Source organism: Strongylocentrotus purpuratus, unplaced genomic scaffold, assembly GCF_000002235.5.
Source record: "Strongylocentrotus purpuratus isolate Spur 01 unplaced genomic scaffold, Spur_5.0 spur5_scaffold_4, whole genome shotgun sequence".
NCBI classification, from domain to species: Eukaryota; Metazoa; Echinodermata; class Echinoidea; order Camarodonta; family Strongylocentrotidae; genus Strongylocentrotus; species Strongylocentrotus purpuratus.
The window spans coordinates 1,262,177-1,277,273 of record NW_022145610.1 but is presented as its reverse complement, the minus strand read 5'-3'; the positions used below and the strand labels follow the sequence as shown (position 1 = coordinate 1,277,273).

Below are 15,097 nucleotides of genomic sequence, written 5' to 3'. Positions count from 1 at the left end.
AGTTAGTAGTGTTATATAATTAAAATGAACATTTCAATTCACAATTTTTCAATGTCAAGTACCGGTAGATGAATTGTTTGAACTCCTAAACATATTAGTAATCTGGCATTCAATGATAAGCACAATCAACATTCATAGAGAATGTTAGTGCAAGGGTTGCATTAGTGTGTTGAGATCTGAAAAACTAGAAATTCTCACATTACATTGGTATATGTATGAATAGAGGGTGTTTGTGAGCATCTGTGGTTCATTGACTTTCAGAGAAGAGAAGATTGTAAATGACCATAAGTTTTTTGTAACCTCTCTATGTCAAGGCATCTTATGTTGTATTGCAAAAGTGATAAGACTTCATATTATTCTATAGCCGGGCTTAAATTAATCCAAGGTCACCAAGGCCATGGCCTTGAAGATTTTTTGTGCCCTTTCCAATTCTTTCTATTTGTGCTGTAATATAGGAATGTGCCCTACAGAAAAGTGGCCTTGCCCTAAAAATATTGAAATTTAAAGCCTGCTATATTTAGTGTAGATTGTGTAAGGTTTGACATTTTCAATCTCTTTGTTTTGAGGGAAGTTCTAAATTAGTTTTATCTTTCAAATGTTGTCGGAATCTAACCTTTTCATTGTTTTGGTCTGCAAATAGGACATAATGGGTACCCGGTAGGATGCGGCCGTCATTGTTGGTTAAACAGTTTTTGAGCGTCAAATAACGCCTGGCTGGAATGCTCCCCAGGGAGTGGAGATTGTGCTCACAGTGTGTGCGGGCAAGCACTGAATCCAATGACCGGGGTATATTTGTAAAGCACTTAGACACATTTGTATTAAGCGCTATATAAAAATTAAATATTATTATTTTATTATTAATACCTTTAGTGCCACATCCCCACCCCACTGGACAGGGAAATCAGAGGCCTGAAACTAAAACCGATTACATTCCGGCAGGGTGGTCCACAAGAAATTTTCAACTTGGAAGGAGTATGATACTATGAACATGACGGACAAAGAAATAGGACAAAATATACAGTTCCTCATTCTACCCTCAACAATTGCCGTGGTAGACGAAGGAACATCCCTTCACTGCTATTATGTAAAAATGTGTAGAACAGGTGTCACATGCATATTCACCTGTTCTACACATTTTTTTGCCCCTTATGGGCACTGGAAGCTCAGGGGGTTGTTCTTAGATGCTCTCTGATGCAATATTTATGGGCCATATTTTGATTTGAAGCATCTGTAAATAAAGTTTATGACTGACAATATATAACTAATTTTGAATTAGAATTAATTCGCTGTAATTTCTTTACATCTTGTGGACAAAACCAATTCAAGGATTGTAATTTCTGTCCAATTGTAACTTTAGTCAATGAACTGAGAACGCACCTGCTCTTGTAACTCCGACAACCTTTTTTCCCTCTCTTCTTCGCTGTCTTCTGATTCTGAGCTACTATTGGAAGCTGAAGCATCTGACGGGTCCAATGGTTCATCGGATATTTTGGCAAACTTGACTTCAAACACATTCTGACAAAGGAGAATAACAGAACAAAAACCATAACATATCACATAGTTTGAACTACGGTAAACTCAGAAATTGGTTCAAACATGTACCGGTAGTAAAGTGTCATGCTACGAAATTATAGTCGAACTATAATTCACAGACTATAATTCACAGATTTCAATGTAAAATCAAATGGATATTTCTTGAAAAGCTAATTGATTTGAGTGATGGACCCTATATCTTTAACTTCCTTTTTAACGTCATGATGAATATGATGTCCTGGACAGTCCACATAAGACAACTGCAAACCAAAGGGGTCTACATCATGGGTAACAAGAGAGAATTTAAGTAATAACAATGACCACTTACTTCCAACTTTCTAGCCATTTTTACAACATCATTGTCCCGAGGATTGTACTTGTAACAATTTCTGAATATCAGCCTGACATCTGCAGCAAAATCATTGGCGTTCTTGTAATCCCTGTTTTCAAGCTTTACCTTTGGGGAAAAGACAATAGGAAAATGAAATGACTTAATCACTATTCTTAAAAGGGAACTCGGTACCCTTCCTTTCTAGCCTTCTTGCACTAAACTTTGCATCTACAAAGACATCTACATTATCTATGAATTCATGACACATCCTGGGGATTGCAAGAAGATCCTATGGACCCATGCTTTTTGTCTTCCTCACAAATAATCTATTGAGTGCCTTATTTGACAAGTCCAATCTATCAGTACAATAAACTATCAAAACAGATATTGACAGTAAACGCCCTTTTTCTGGTCTCTGCCTCTTGCCCATAAGTTGGCCCCTAAAATTGTCAAAAATATAAACAGGGGCCTGGTATACAAAGATCCCTCAGGGAGATAACCAACATTTTGATTGCTTTCAAGGCAATCACTTTACAACATTACTAAAATTTTAGTTATGGTTCAATAAAGTTATCAGTCTAGTGAATAACACTTTTATTCCAAAACACTAGCATGGGTAAGAACGTCATGTAAAGCTGTACTTCAATATTTTAATCAAGTAACCTCCTAGAATCAACATGCAAACCCAAAGTGTTTTTCAAGATTACAACATGGTTCTCACCTTTATTGTACCCATGTCCATTGGAGTCTTGATGATCTCATGATAGTCGTGCAGTCCAAATACGTCTGCATCAACTGGCTTGAAGAAAGGCCATGCATATACCTGGGGGGGGGGGGATATCGTGAGTAGAAACTAAGCAAAATGCATGGATGGAGGTATCTTGAACCATTTTTTGTTATATTTCAGTCAGTACAATTCAAGCAGGCATGAGTCAAATATACACACAGTATTATGTTCAACAGAAAAGAAAATAGAAAAGAAAATCTGAATAACAAATTTTACATAAACCTGCAAAGATTCCTAAGCACTAAAGAGGAAAGAGGAATAAATTGAGAGGAAAAATAGTTGTAGAACAATACCTCCAAAATAGTCTGATCACAAAATGAATCATTACAAAGCAGAATGAAGGGGTTCGATCCTTACCGAGTGCTTTTTTGACATGAGCTCTTTGATGACACCATAACAGAACTTGAGCTGAGCTGTGAGTTTGCACTTCTTTCCCTTCTGGTGCTGATCTGATTCAGGGAGTTCCCTGTTGGGAGGTTTGATGTTTCTCCTACTGCTCTCTCTCCTGCCTGGGATCTTAGCTGGCTTGGCCTGGGCTAAGTGGTAGTCTGCACTGGGAGCCACTATGGATTCAGGAGGTTCTATTTCTGTTGTGGGTATGGTTGCATCTGCTTTTCTCTTTAACCCATTGGTCCCTTTGTCTGTATACAAAAATATCAAAAAACTAGATGGATCTTCGAATATGATGCCCGGGGCCCAGCCCCCCACTCCGAGAGCGGACGGACCCCATGCGTGTTGCCAAAATGTCTTTTTCGTAACAAAAGAAAAAGGTCGACCCGTATTGACTTTACACACCGGACTTTTGCTGAAAAGGGGGGGGGGTGCTGAAAAAGGCTCGTATACAAAAGAAAAAGGTCGAGCCGTATTGACTTTACACACCGGACTTTTGCTGAAAAGGGGGGGTCGGTTGGAACACGCATATGCATATCCTAAATAACACTGAGTGGGGGGGCCGGGGCCCGGGGGCTCTTTTATAACTTTCGGACTGTTTATGACATGGAGTAGCAATTTCTATAACCTCAACTGATTTAAGCGTGCTGTCATCGTCTAAATCGAAGTTCAAGCTCAGCCTCTTGCCCGTCAAGGTATAAAGAACAATCAGAGACAATAAATGAACAAGCAGACATAACCGCTTACTTGAGTTTGCACTTATCCCCCTTCCTAGTACTCTGCCTTTTCTTCCTTTCCTGCCTGGCCCTGATATGTCGTCTCCCATCCCTGGCTTCACTGGGGGAGCCAGCTCAATTTCCTCCTGTGGCATTTGTGCAACCTTTGTCAGGAAGAGCTTCTCCAGGGCTTGTGCCATAAGAACAACATCCTAGAAGATGAGAAGGCAATGGCACTTTGTTAGATAATAAGCTCCCTGTTATGTTTATTACCGTAAATCTCCATGTATAAGGCGCACCTGTGTATAAGGCGCACCCCTATTTTGGGGCAAAAAAAATAAATTGTTTTTGTTTTTTTGTTGTTGTTTTTTGTTGCCGAAAACCCACGTGGGGAAGGACCTTCATTCTACATCGAGGTGCAGTTAAAGGCGCTGATTTGTGCTTGTGAACTTGTCACAAATAATAGTAACAATGTATTTTTTAGAAGAATGTGTAAGATCATTACCATTAAAAACAATAGAGTACCTAGGATAGAACGTTGTGGTACACCATTTGTTATAGAAAAACAATTTGAGGAATTATTATTATAAAAATTGAGATCTATTACAAAGATTACTTTCAAACCAAGGTGACAGACAAATTTGAGTGCTGTTGTTGTAGTTTCCGAGTGGTGAGTCAACAGACTGATTACTGAGCTGGGAGACATTGCCAGGCATAGCGCCATAAATCGAAACTAAAAAAAAAAAAAAATTCTGTACCTGTGTATAAGACGCACCCCCGACTTTCAATTTTTTTCGGCGGCAAAAAAGTGTGCCTTATACATGGAGGTTTACGGTACACTGGAATATTGATGGCTCATGTCATTTTCATGATAAACTAGAATAGGCAAGTTCTCTGTTCCTTCCTTTTCTTGTCTGTCTTTATGCCTGTCTTTAAAATTACATATGAAATTGTGAGATCTTTTTCAAAGATTGCATTCAAATTAGAATTATTTTCCTTTGTCTACCGTAAGTAACATGCAGAATGGCAAAAGCAGGGTGATACCAAATCTTGCCTTTATAACCACTACTCAAAATCTAGACTTTGATCATATAATTCATACTAAAATGAAAACAGTTAAACTCTGCATAAACTGAATCTGTAGGGACTTCCATTAAAGTGTAAATAACACGTTTTGCATACCGGTAGTTTGGTCCAAAAAATCTTGAGAACATTTTTGAGATTTTGAGTTATGCAGAGTTAACTGTAGTTATAGACAGAAAAAGTTAAATGAGATATATTATAAAGTACTACATACCTCTCCAGGTTTATCATGTAAATAGCAATTTGTAAACACGAGTTTGAAATCTGAGATGCATTCTTTTGCACTGTGATAGTAGATACTCTCCAATCGCTTCTTGATTGTACCAAGGTCCATTGGAGTCTTGATGATTTTGTAGTAATCCTGTCAATGAAAACACAATAAATTGAAACATAAGATGTTATCAGCATTAACCCTAAAAAGGCCTGATGTTTAATGAAATTGTACTTTCTTAAGGAAAAAGGAAAACTCAAAGTATAGAAGAATATCTGCTACGTATACTATACTCTTAACATTGAAGAAAACATGCTTGTACTTAATGTAGTTTGTTGATAGTTTGCATTGCATTACAAAACTAGATGGAATTTTGACTGCGCGCAGTCAAAAATGATGCCTCCGCCATAGAGCAATTTAAACAAGTTTGGAGTTTAAATCTCCAGTGGTTCTTGAGATATCATGATAACAATCTCAATGTATGGAATTTCATAAGTTGACCTCTGTGACCCTTGACCTTTGACCTACGTGCTCCAAAATCTAATCAGATTGTCTTCCTATGGTGATACACACTATCATTAAGTTTGAAGTTTAAATCTCCAGTGGTTCTTGAGATATTATGATATGGTGATACATACTATCATTAAGTTTGAAGTGAAAATTCTCCAGTGGTTCTTGAGATATCGCGATAACGATCTCAATGTATGGAATTTCATAAGTTGACCTCTGTGACCCTTGACCTTTAACCTACGTGCTCCAAAATCTAATCAGATTGTCTTCCTATGGTGATACACACTATCATTAAGTTTGAAGTTTAAATCTCCAGTGGTTCTTGAGATATTATGATAACAATCTCAATGTATGGAATTTCATAAGTTGACCTCTGTGACCCTTGACCTTTGACCTACGTGCTCCAAAATCTAATCAGATCGTCTTCCTATGGTGATACATACTATCCTTAAGTTTGAAGTTTTTACATCTCCAGTGGTTCTTGAGATATCATGATAACAATCTCAATGTATGGAATTTCATAAGTTGACCTCTATGACCCTTGACCTTTGACCTACGTGCTCCAAAATGTAATCAGATTGTTTTCCTATAGTGATACACACTATCACTAAGTTTGAAGTTTAAATCTCCAGTGGTAATTGAGATATCATGATAACAATCTCAATGTATGGAATTTCATAAGTTGACCTCTGTGACCCTTGACCTTTGACATACGTGCTCCAAAATCTAATCAGATCGTCTTCCTATGGTGATAAATACTATTCCCGAGTCTTAAGTTTAAATTTTAAATGGTTCTTGAGATATTGTGATAACGGTCAAACGGGACGGACGTACGGATGGACATACAGACGTACGGACGTACGGACGGACAACCCGAAAACATGATGCCTCCGGCACCACCTTCGGTGGCGGAGGCATAACAAAATTAAACACCTGGGTACCCACGCACTATATAAGTCCAGACCAATTTTAAACTTCTTACATCGCACTCATGTATACTGAATAAAAAGTTTTCGTCATTCTCTCCAAAAATGTTACTCTGAACCCTGAGGAAAGAGAAAAAATCTCAGATCATGATACTCACTGGTAAAGCAAGCTTGGTTGGGTCGACAGGATGATGAAATGGCCAGGCAAATTGATGTTTCCATAGTGCCTTTAGCACCACTTTTTGAAGATATTGCAATTGGTTTGTCTGCCTCCCAGGCTGCCTACTTTGAGTTTGACCAGTAGGTGAGGCCATGTCGTTCTGAAAAATGAAATGAGAATGGAATGTCAAACATTTCCAACTAAAAGAGAAGCTTTAATATCTGGGGATCTGAAAAATAATTTGAAAGAAAGAAAGAGACAGAAAAATTCGGGCAGATCCAGCCGGCAGCAGGGGAGGGGGCACACTTTGTGAGAAAATATTTTAGCGGCGAAACAGCTAGCCGGTAGTGAGCAATTTTTTTTCTCGCTCCCGAAAATTTGAAAAATCGCAACCCCCCCCCACCCCTTGAGCGCCAGGGAAGGGCAGGGCCCACCTCCAAGAAAAAAATTAAATTAACGTGTTTTTTCCCCCAGGGCTGGGAGCCTGGGCACCTCCCTGGATCCGCCACTGGTACTAGATGACACAACGTACAACCGGCAACCTGCAACCCGGCACAGGCCCACGCCCAGCGCCTACCACATTCTAAATCTAAGGCCTGTGCATGTGTAGAGTCTACAGTGTAGTGAGTATATACCGCCGGGATCGCCTGGCCTGGGCGCCGGCGGAGCGGTGAGCTCAGAGCGCGGAGGATCGAGGAGTAGCTCCAAAAGACCAAAGACCACACAGCGCCAGCGCCATCGGCGTTAAACAATCATTTTCACAACAAAAAACAAGACAGTAGAGATTCCTTAATCTCGACAGAATTTGGGAGTAAATAAAAGGGTATTCTTACATTTTCTTCAAAGAATCGCGGCCGCAGGTGCCTACGAGAGGCCCTAGTCTACTGGCAGTACCCGAGTATGGTACTGCTAGCGCTATACGACCACTCAATGTTAACGATCGATCGCGCAGATATAGATGCAGACGATCTTTTTGCAAACGTTTTGCTCCCCCCCCCCCAAAAAAAGAGCGCGTTCGCGAACTACCAATTAATCATCTTGTTGGTTCTAACCAGGCGCGTACACAGGGGGGGGGGGGGGGGGGGGGGGGGGGGGGGTGAAGAAGAAGAAAACAAAGTTTTTGTTGCTGTTGGAGCTAAAGGGTGAACAAAAAAATGAGCTCTTACCCCCCCCCCCCCCTCTTATTCAGCGGATGGATGAGTCGTTGCGAAATTTTGGGCGCGATTTTCTAATTTTAAAACCCCCCTCGAATAAATCCTGCGTACGCCCTTGGTTCTAGCTTATAGGTACCTTTAGGGGGTTAATTGTCTGGGGGTAGTTGTCCGGGGGTAGTTGTCCTAGGGGGGGGGGGGGTGGTTGCCAGGCCCTGGGAACTTCACCGGGATATATTATGTACTTATACAGTGCGACCCAGAAAAAACGAAACCGAGAATTATCGATGTGTTGTCATTATGATCGATAATTCTCGGTTATGATATAATAAATAAATGTAAAGCTTAGATCCTTCTCTTTTATTTGATGCAATTCATATGATGCATATTTCACGCATGAGTGATTAAAAATAATTTGAAGAGAGAAAACCCAAAAGTCATTTGGCGGGCGGTATCATAATTTCAAAGAGAAGATAAAATGTGTAGAAAGTTCAATTTTTGCCCTTTCATAGGCAGGCACATAGCCACGGGGGGGGGGGGGGCACGGGGGCACGGGGGGCAAACTCTGGCTACGTGCCTGTTCAAAGGCACCCCATCAGGAAAAAATGAGCCAGGAATAACAAAGTTTTGTTTGTTTAAAGTAATGCTTGCATTTCCATAATTTGATTAAACGAGATCTTTTTCACTGGCTGCGCCTGCCGCAGTGGCGGATCCAGTGGGGGGGGGGGGGGGGGGGGGGGTCCGGAGGGGCAAAAAAAAGAAGGGAAAAAAAAAACATTAAACGAAATATCTGACGACCTAATTTTCCAATTTCCGAGGCCAAAAAAAAAAAGTGATTAAATACCTTAGAACCTCTGTGCTTCCCGGGGCTCTGCCCCCTAGATTTCACCTAGGGCCAAAAGTCTGGCCGGCTTCCCCCTTGGCAAAAAAAAAGAAGGAAAAAAAAAGCGATTGAACGAAATATCTGACGACCTAATTTTCCAATTTCCGAGGCCCCCCAAAAAAGTGATTAAATGCCTTAGAAAACCTAAGCTTCCCGGGGCTCTGCCCCCTAGATTTCACCTAGGGCCAAAATTCAGGCACCTGGATGCTCATCTGACGTTAATTTAATGCCTTAAACCTTTTGGCTCCTGGGGGCTCCGCCCCCAGGACCCTATAATATGTTCATCTAACCGTTATAAATGCCTAAAACCCATTGGTTTCCGTGGGTCCGCCCCTCGACCCCACCAGGAGCCCTGAAGCGGGCCCCTGCATGCTTGTCTGACCGTTATAAAATGCCTAAAACCCTGAGCTTCTGGGGGCCCCTGACCTGCCAGTGTCACAAATAAGGTAATAATAATGCTCATCTGACGTAATTAAATGCCTAAAGCCCTGAGCTTCCGGAGCCCTGCCCCCTGCCCCCAACCATTCCCCTGATCGGTCCCCTGGATGCTCATATGACCGTAGTCTATTGAGTACCCCCCCCCCTCCCACCCCCCCCCCACCCTGAGCCTCCGGGGGCTCCGCCCTCTGGACCCTACGTCAATTCCTGACCTGCCAGCGTCACAAATAAGGTATAAAAATATGCTCATCTGACCATAAATTATTGCCCCAAACCCCTGAACTTCCGGGGGCTTCGCTCCCTGGACCCCACGTCAAATTGTGACCTGCTAGTGTCACAAATAAGGTATCAACTTATGCTCATCTGACGGTAATTAAATGCCTCTACTCCCTGAGCTTCCGGGGGCTTCGCTCCCTGGACCCCACGTCAAATTGTGACCTGCTAGTGTCACAAATAAGGTATCAACTTATGCTCATCTGACGGTAATTAAATGCCTCTACCCCTGCTTCTAGAGGCTCCACCCCGTGACCCCCGCCGAGAAACGTTCAGCATGTAAGAGTGGGGTAATGGGGATTTTGTTGTCCACCCCCCCCCCTCCAAACGTTTTTGCCACTGCCGGTGTCACCATTGCGTACCAATATTTGGCTAGCATAATTTCAAATTTGGGCCCCCCCCCCTAAGAAATCCTGAATCCGCGCCTGCATGGCCTGCCGTAGCAACAAATAGAGTTGACAAAAGACTTAAATCCGTTTCGTTGACGGTCAGCCATGCATCAAGTCTTTCGTCTTCTTTGTGCATGGCTGAACGTCAACAAAACGGAGTTAAGTCTTTTGTCAACTCTCTTTGTTGCTACAGCAGGCAGCCATTGAAAACGATTTCGTTTAATCAAATTATGGAAATGCAAGCATTACTCTAAACAAACAGAACTTTGTTATTCCTGGCTCATTTTTCCTGATAGGGGCAGATCCAGCCAGCGGCAGGGGATGGGGCCAAAGAGGGGGCCCAATTCGTGAGAAAATATTGAGCGGTGAAACAGCCAGACGGTGAATAAGCGGGGGGGGGGGGGGGGGGGGGATCCCGGCCGCATTATTTTTTTCTTCGGCACAGATTGGGGTTAGGTGCATGTTGAGCCTCTGGGAAAGTTTAGGGTTAGGGTTTTCATTTCCATTTCCAACAAAATAAATAAAGTGCATGGGATTGCATTGTACATAGTAAAACAATGAAACTTAACAATATATTTGTAATTGGTCCAGTGTACAATAGGCATATAAAACAGGTTGGTCATGGAGGGGACTGCTGAAAAGCTAGGCTTGTAGATTGCAGCCCCCTATAACTTATAGTTGCAAAAATAGTATATCAATAATAAAGGAATGCACAAATACATATACCAATTAAACATAACATAGAAGGAGTGAAATGGACAGGGAAAGAAGGGAGACAACGAGAGAGGGCAGGGCTCTTACCTATAACATAGAGTACATATAGGTACTCTACTATAACACACACAACACAACACGGGCCGACTGTAATACGGATAGCCAGTACAAAATGAATCAAAATATCCAAATGTATTTTATTGAGTCATTGGGTTAGGGTTAGGGTCATAGGCGCCGGAAGTGGGGGCAGGGAGGGGGGCAGTTGCCCCCCAGTCAAAAAAGTGGGGGGGGGGGGGGGGGGCAAAAAGGCATTTTTGTCCCCCAAAACGCCCCCCCCCCTCCAAAAAAAAAAAAACAGTAAAGGAGTAAACATGGTTTGTATTTTTAATCCAAAAGAACGTAACAATAATAAAAACCTGAATTAAATCACATATACAATTCCATTCAAAGTAAAAGGAAAGTTCACAGGAATTAAATTTCATAAACATTGCGCATGACACCTATACGGTATTTATCAATGGAGGTCTCTATAATAGCGATACGCGCATATCGTGGACATATTGTGCGAGAATGGGAAAGCGTGTCCGTTTTTTTTGTTATAGGGGTGAGAAGACATGAGCCCCTGAACGCTGGCGTACTGATAGGGGAGGGGGGGGGTGGTGTATTTCTTATTCGAAACAAGTGATTTACACATTTTGATGATGTGACATGATTTTCCGGCATTTTTATCTCCATTTTTTTGTAAGTCATAACTTTTATACGTTTGTTGGAAAATAAGAAATTCCCAAATTACAGTCAGGCGAAAATACGCTTATTTAGAAGCCTTTATGTCATGGTCTGCAAAGTGGCTGTATGTTAAAGAGAAAAAGAAAGAAAGACGGAGAAAAAAAATAAGTGACCTGCCAATGTCACAAATTAGGTATAAAAAAATGCTCATCTGACCGTAATTAAATGCTTAAAACCCCAGGGCTTACGGGGGCTCCGCCCCGGACCCCACCAAGGGACCTAAAGCGGCCCCCTGGATGCTCATCTGACCGTAAATAAATACCTCGAACCCCCGAGGTTCCAGGGGCTCTGCCCCCTGGAACCCACCAAGGGCTCTAAGGCGGGCCCCTGGATGCTCACGTGACTGTAATTAAATACCTAAAACCCCTGAGCTTCCGGGGGCTCTGCCCCTGGATGCTCATCTGACCGTAATTAAATACCTTACACCCCTGAGCTTCCGGTAGCTCTGCCCCCTGGAACCCCATCAAGGGCCCTAAGGAGGGCCCCTGGATGCACATCTGACCGTTATTAAATACCTCAAACCCCTGAGCTTCTGGGGCTCTGCCACCTGGACCCCTCCAAGGGCCCTAAGGCGACCTCCTGGATGCTCATCTGACCTTAATTAAATACCTAAAACCCCTGAGCTTCCTTTGGCTCTGCCCCCTGGACCCCACCAAGGGCCCCTAAGGCCCCTGAGCTACCGGGGGCTTTGCCCCCTGGACCCCACCAAGGGCCCTAAGACGGCCCCTGGATGCTCATCTAACCGTAATTAAATACCTTAAACACCTGAGCTTCCGGGGGCTCAGCCCCTTGACCCCCTGCCGAGGCTTATGCCCTGGACCCCACGCCAATTTACGCTCTAACTGATCGATAATACTCCACTTTGAAAAACGTTCCGCGGAACCTGCATGTAACGAGTAAGACTGGTGGTGATGCAGATTTTTCGTCTGCCCCCCCTAACTTCCGAACTTTTTTTCTCATTACGTCACTGGTCACTGTCCCTGGAAGGTGAGCCCCCTGGAATGTTTGCCCCCCCCCCCAATCCCAAACTGCTTCCGGCGCGCCTGGTTAGGGTTAGGGTCAAATCAAGACCTCCTTACAAAAAAGCCCCAATCTGTGCCGCAGAAAAAAATGACGCATCCCGGCCCCCTGGATTCGTGACTGCCCCCATCAGTACGCCAGTGACAAGGGGCTTATGACTCTCTTCTCATCCGTTTAATTTATTAAAAAAAAGGCTTTCCCAGCATCCTCTCACAATATTTCCACGATATGCGCGTATCGCTGTATTATTAAATCCTCCATTGATAAATTTTAGGGGCATGCGGAATGTTTAGGAAATTTAATTCCTGTTTACTTTCCTTTTCTTTGCATGGACTATAGTTTTTATGTGATTCATTTCAGGTTTTATCATATTTTATTTAACTCACTTTAGAAATCCGGCCATCTGATTGGTCGAAATTGGAGACGTGATTTTAGCCATTCCCGTAAAGAAACGTAAAATGCCAAAAAACGGTTAAAAGTCCAAGAGTGAGATCTCTCAAAATTCCGGTTACCATGAAAATAGTAAAATTTTGCTGCGATACCCATTGGTTTGTGTGCTTTGTGCGAGCGCGGACACCACACAGTGCTTTTTGTCTGCGATTCCCAAATGATTGAAACTTTCAGTCATTTTCAAGTGTAGACAGTGTCTCAGATTTTCCGTGATGTTTTAACCAATCTTTACTCAATAAAAGGATACTAAAGGTAAAAACTCTTGGTAGATTTTTGTTTTAATTCGGTATTTAAAAGACATATCAACTGCTTTAGTATTCGAGGTCTGGCTGTCAAAGCAGTCGATATCTCTATATTATTTTCTTTGGGGTTAAAAAAATACAAACCATTTTTACTCCTTTATTGCTGATTTTTTTTTTTTTTTTTTTTTTTTTTGGGGGGGGGGGGGGTTGGCGAAAATGCGTTTGCCCCCCCCCCACCCACTTTTTCGTTTGGGGGCGAAAATTTCACCCCAACTCTGACATTTGTGCACTGCTGGTAGCTACCGCCCCGACCCAACTTAGCTTTTCAACAAAGTAAAAAAAAGGGGAAGAGGAATTTAATTTGTTTCCTTTTTCGTAAAAGGGCCATTCACAGACTAATTAGAGGAGGTAAATGTGCTCTATAAAAATCAGGTAGAAAACAAAGGCCTCGAAAAATAATTTTATTTGACAATTAAAGAGTGTGCACAGAGGCGGCCCTCGGGGGGGGGGGGGCACAGTGCCCCCAATTTGTTAAGTACCCCCAAAAGTGCCTCGATTAATTTGTAAAAGTGCTCCTTCCCCTTTTCACCTCTGATAAGTGCCCCTTTTATTTTGACACGTGCCATATTTTATTAGACAAGTTTCCATTTTCCTTTGCAATAAGTGTCCATTTTCTATGATTCTCATAAGTGCCCGTTTTAATCACTAGTAAGTGCCCTTTTTCAGGTAAGAGAAGTGCCCCTTTTCACCTCTGATAATTGCCCTATTTAAATCTGAGAGGTACCCAAATTATTTTAAAAAGTCCCCCTTTTCCTTTGTAAGAAGTGCCCCTTCCGGTCTTTTGATAACTACCCCCTTTTTAAGTCGGATAAGCGCACCTTATATTTTCACATTTTACCTTTAATAATTGTCCCTTTTCCTAATGATGAGTGCCCCCATTTAACTTAAAGCCCCTTCCCTTCTCATGAATGCCCCTTTTCAGGTACGAGAACGGTTACTCATTTTCATTTAAGATAAGTGCCCCATTCACCTTCGATAATTGTCCCTATTCAAACCTGAGAGATACTCGTTTTACTTTGACAAGTGCCCCTTCTCCTCCTGATAAGTGTTCTTTTCATCACTGATAAGAGTCCCTTTTCACCTCTAATAACTGCTCCTTTTATTTTGACACGTGCTCATTTTCCTTTCTAATAAATGCTCTGTTTCCTTCTTAAAAGTGCTCCTTCCCCTTTTCATAATGAACCCTTTTCATCTATGTTAAGCGCCCCGTTTATTTTAACATGTGCCTCTTTTTTTTCATAATAAGAGCCACTTCCCCTTTTCATAAATGCCCCTTTTCTCCTCTTGTAAATGCCCCTATCAAAATCTGATGGGTGCCCCTTTACCGTCGACAAATGCCCATTTACCATAAGTGCCTTTTTCATCCCTGGTGAGTGCCTCTTTTTGTAGCCGTAAGAAGTGCCCCATTTTAATTACCCTTTGTATTTTGATACGTGCTCCTTTTCTTTTCTAATAAGTGTGGTATCTCTTTTGATAAGTGTCCCCTTTTGCCTCTCACCATTAATCGCGCCCCTAATTTCAAGCGACTAAGAGCAATTTCTCTCACACTTTCAAGATCTCGCTCGCATGTATAGGTCTTTTCAGTCTTCCGTTATGAGAATGTGTTTATAACCCCAGGCGCGGATCCAGGATTTCTTATGGGTGAGGACCCAAATTTGAAATCAATTTGAATTTGAAATTTAGTGTGCTGAAATTTGAAAATTGTGCCGGTAAATATTTCGCTCTATGGGAAAAATCGCACCCCCCCCCTTGAACGCTCAGAAGCTCAGGGTTTTATACATCAAATTATCGTCGGATGAGCATAATTTTATACCTTATTTGTGACACTGGCAGGTCACGAATTGGCGTGGGGTCAGGGGTTTTGGGCAATAAATAACGGTCAGATGAGCATATTGTTATACCGTATTTGTGACTGGCAGGACACACATTAGTGTTAGGTCCAGGGGGTAGAGCCTAAAGGAGCTCGGGGGTTTTATACATTAAATTATCGTCAGATGAGCATAACCTTATTCGTGACACTGGCAGGTCACGAATTGGCGTTGGG

The 15,097-nt window shown here is 42.2% G+C and overlaps 1 protein-coding gene across 1 annotated transcript; it reads right to left on the bottom strand.

The window, feature by feature from the left end:
* Positions 1–1,338: 1,338 nt before the first annotated feature.
* LOC590870 (bromodomain-containing protein 3-like) lies at positions 1,339–6,833 on the bottom strand. Its single transcript, XM_030998066.1, has 7 exons — positions 6,646–6,833; positions 5,055–5,201; positions 3,789–3,969; positions 3,009–3,292; positions 2,586–2,687; positions 1,862–1,990; positions 1,339–1,515 (listed from the first exon to the last, which is right to left on the bottom strand). Exons 1-7 carry the CDS (start codon positions 6,799–6,801, stop codon positions 1,354–1,356), a joined length of 1,161 nt encoding a protein of 386 aa, XP_030853926.1. The 5' UTR covers positions 6,802–6,833; the 3' UTR covers positions 1,339–1,353.
* Positions 6,834–15,097: the final 8,264 nt, after the last annotated feature.

Excerpts from the sequence above, each read along its gene's own strand:
- LOC590870 (XM_030998066.1), bottom strand. The coding sequence starts at position 6,801 with ATGGCCTCACCTACTGGTCAAACTCAAAGTAGGCAGCCTGGGAGGCAG. Across the intron at positions 3,970-5,054 it reads TACATGATAAACCTGGAGAG|GATGTTGTTCTTATGGCACA; the intron begins GTATGTAGTACT and ends CTCATCTTCTAG. Across the intron at positions 3,293-3,788 it reads GGGGATAAGTGCAAACTCAA|ACAAAGGGACCAATGGGTTA; the intron begins GTAAGCGGTTAT and ends TTTTGTATACAG.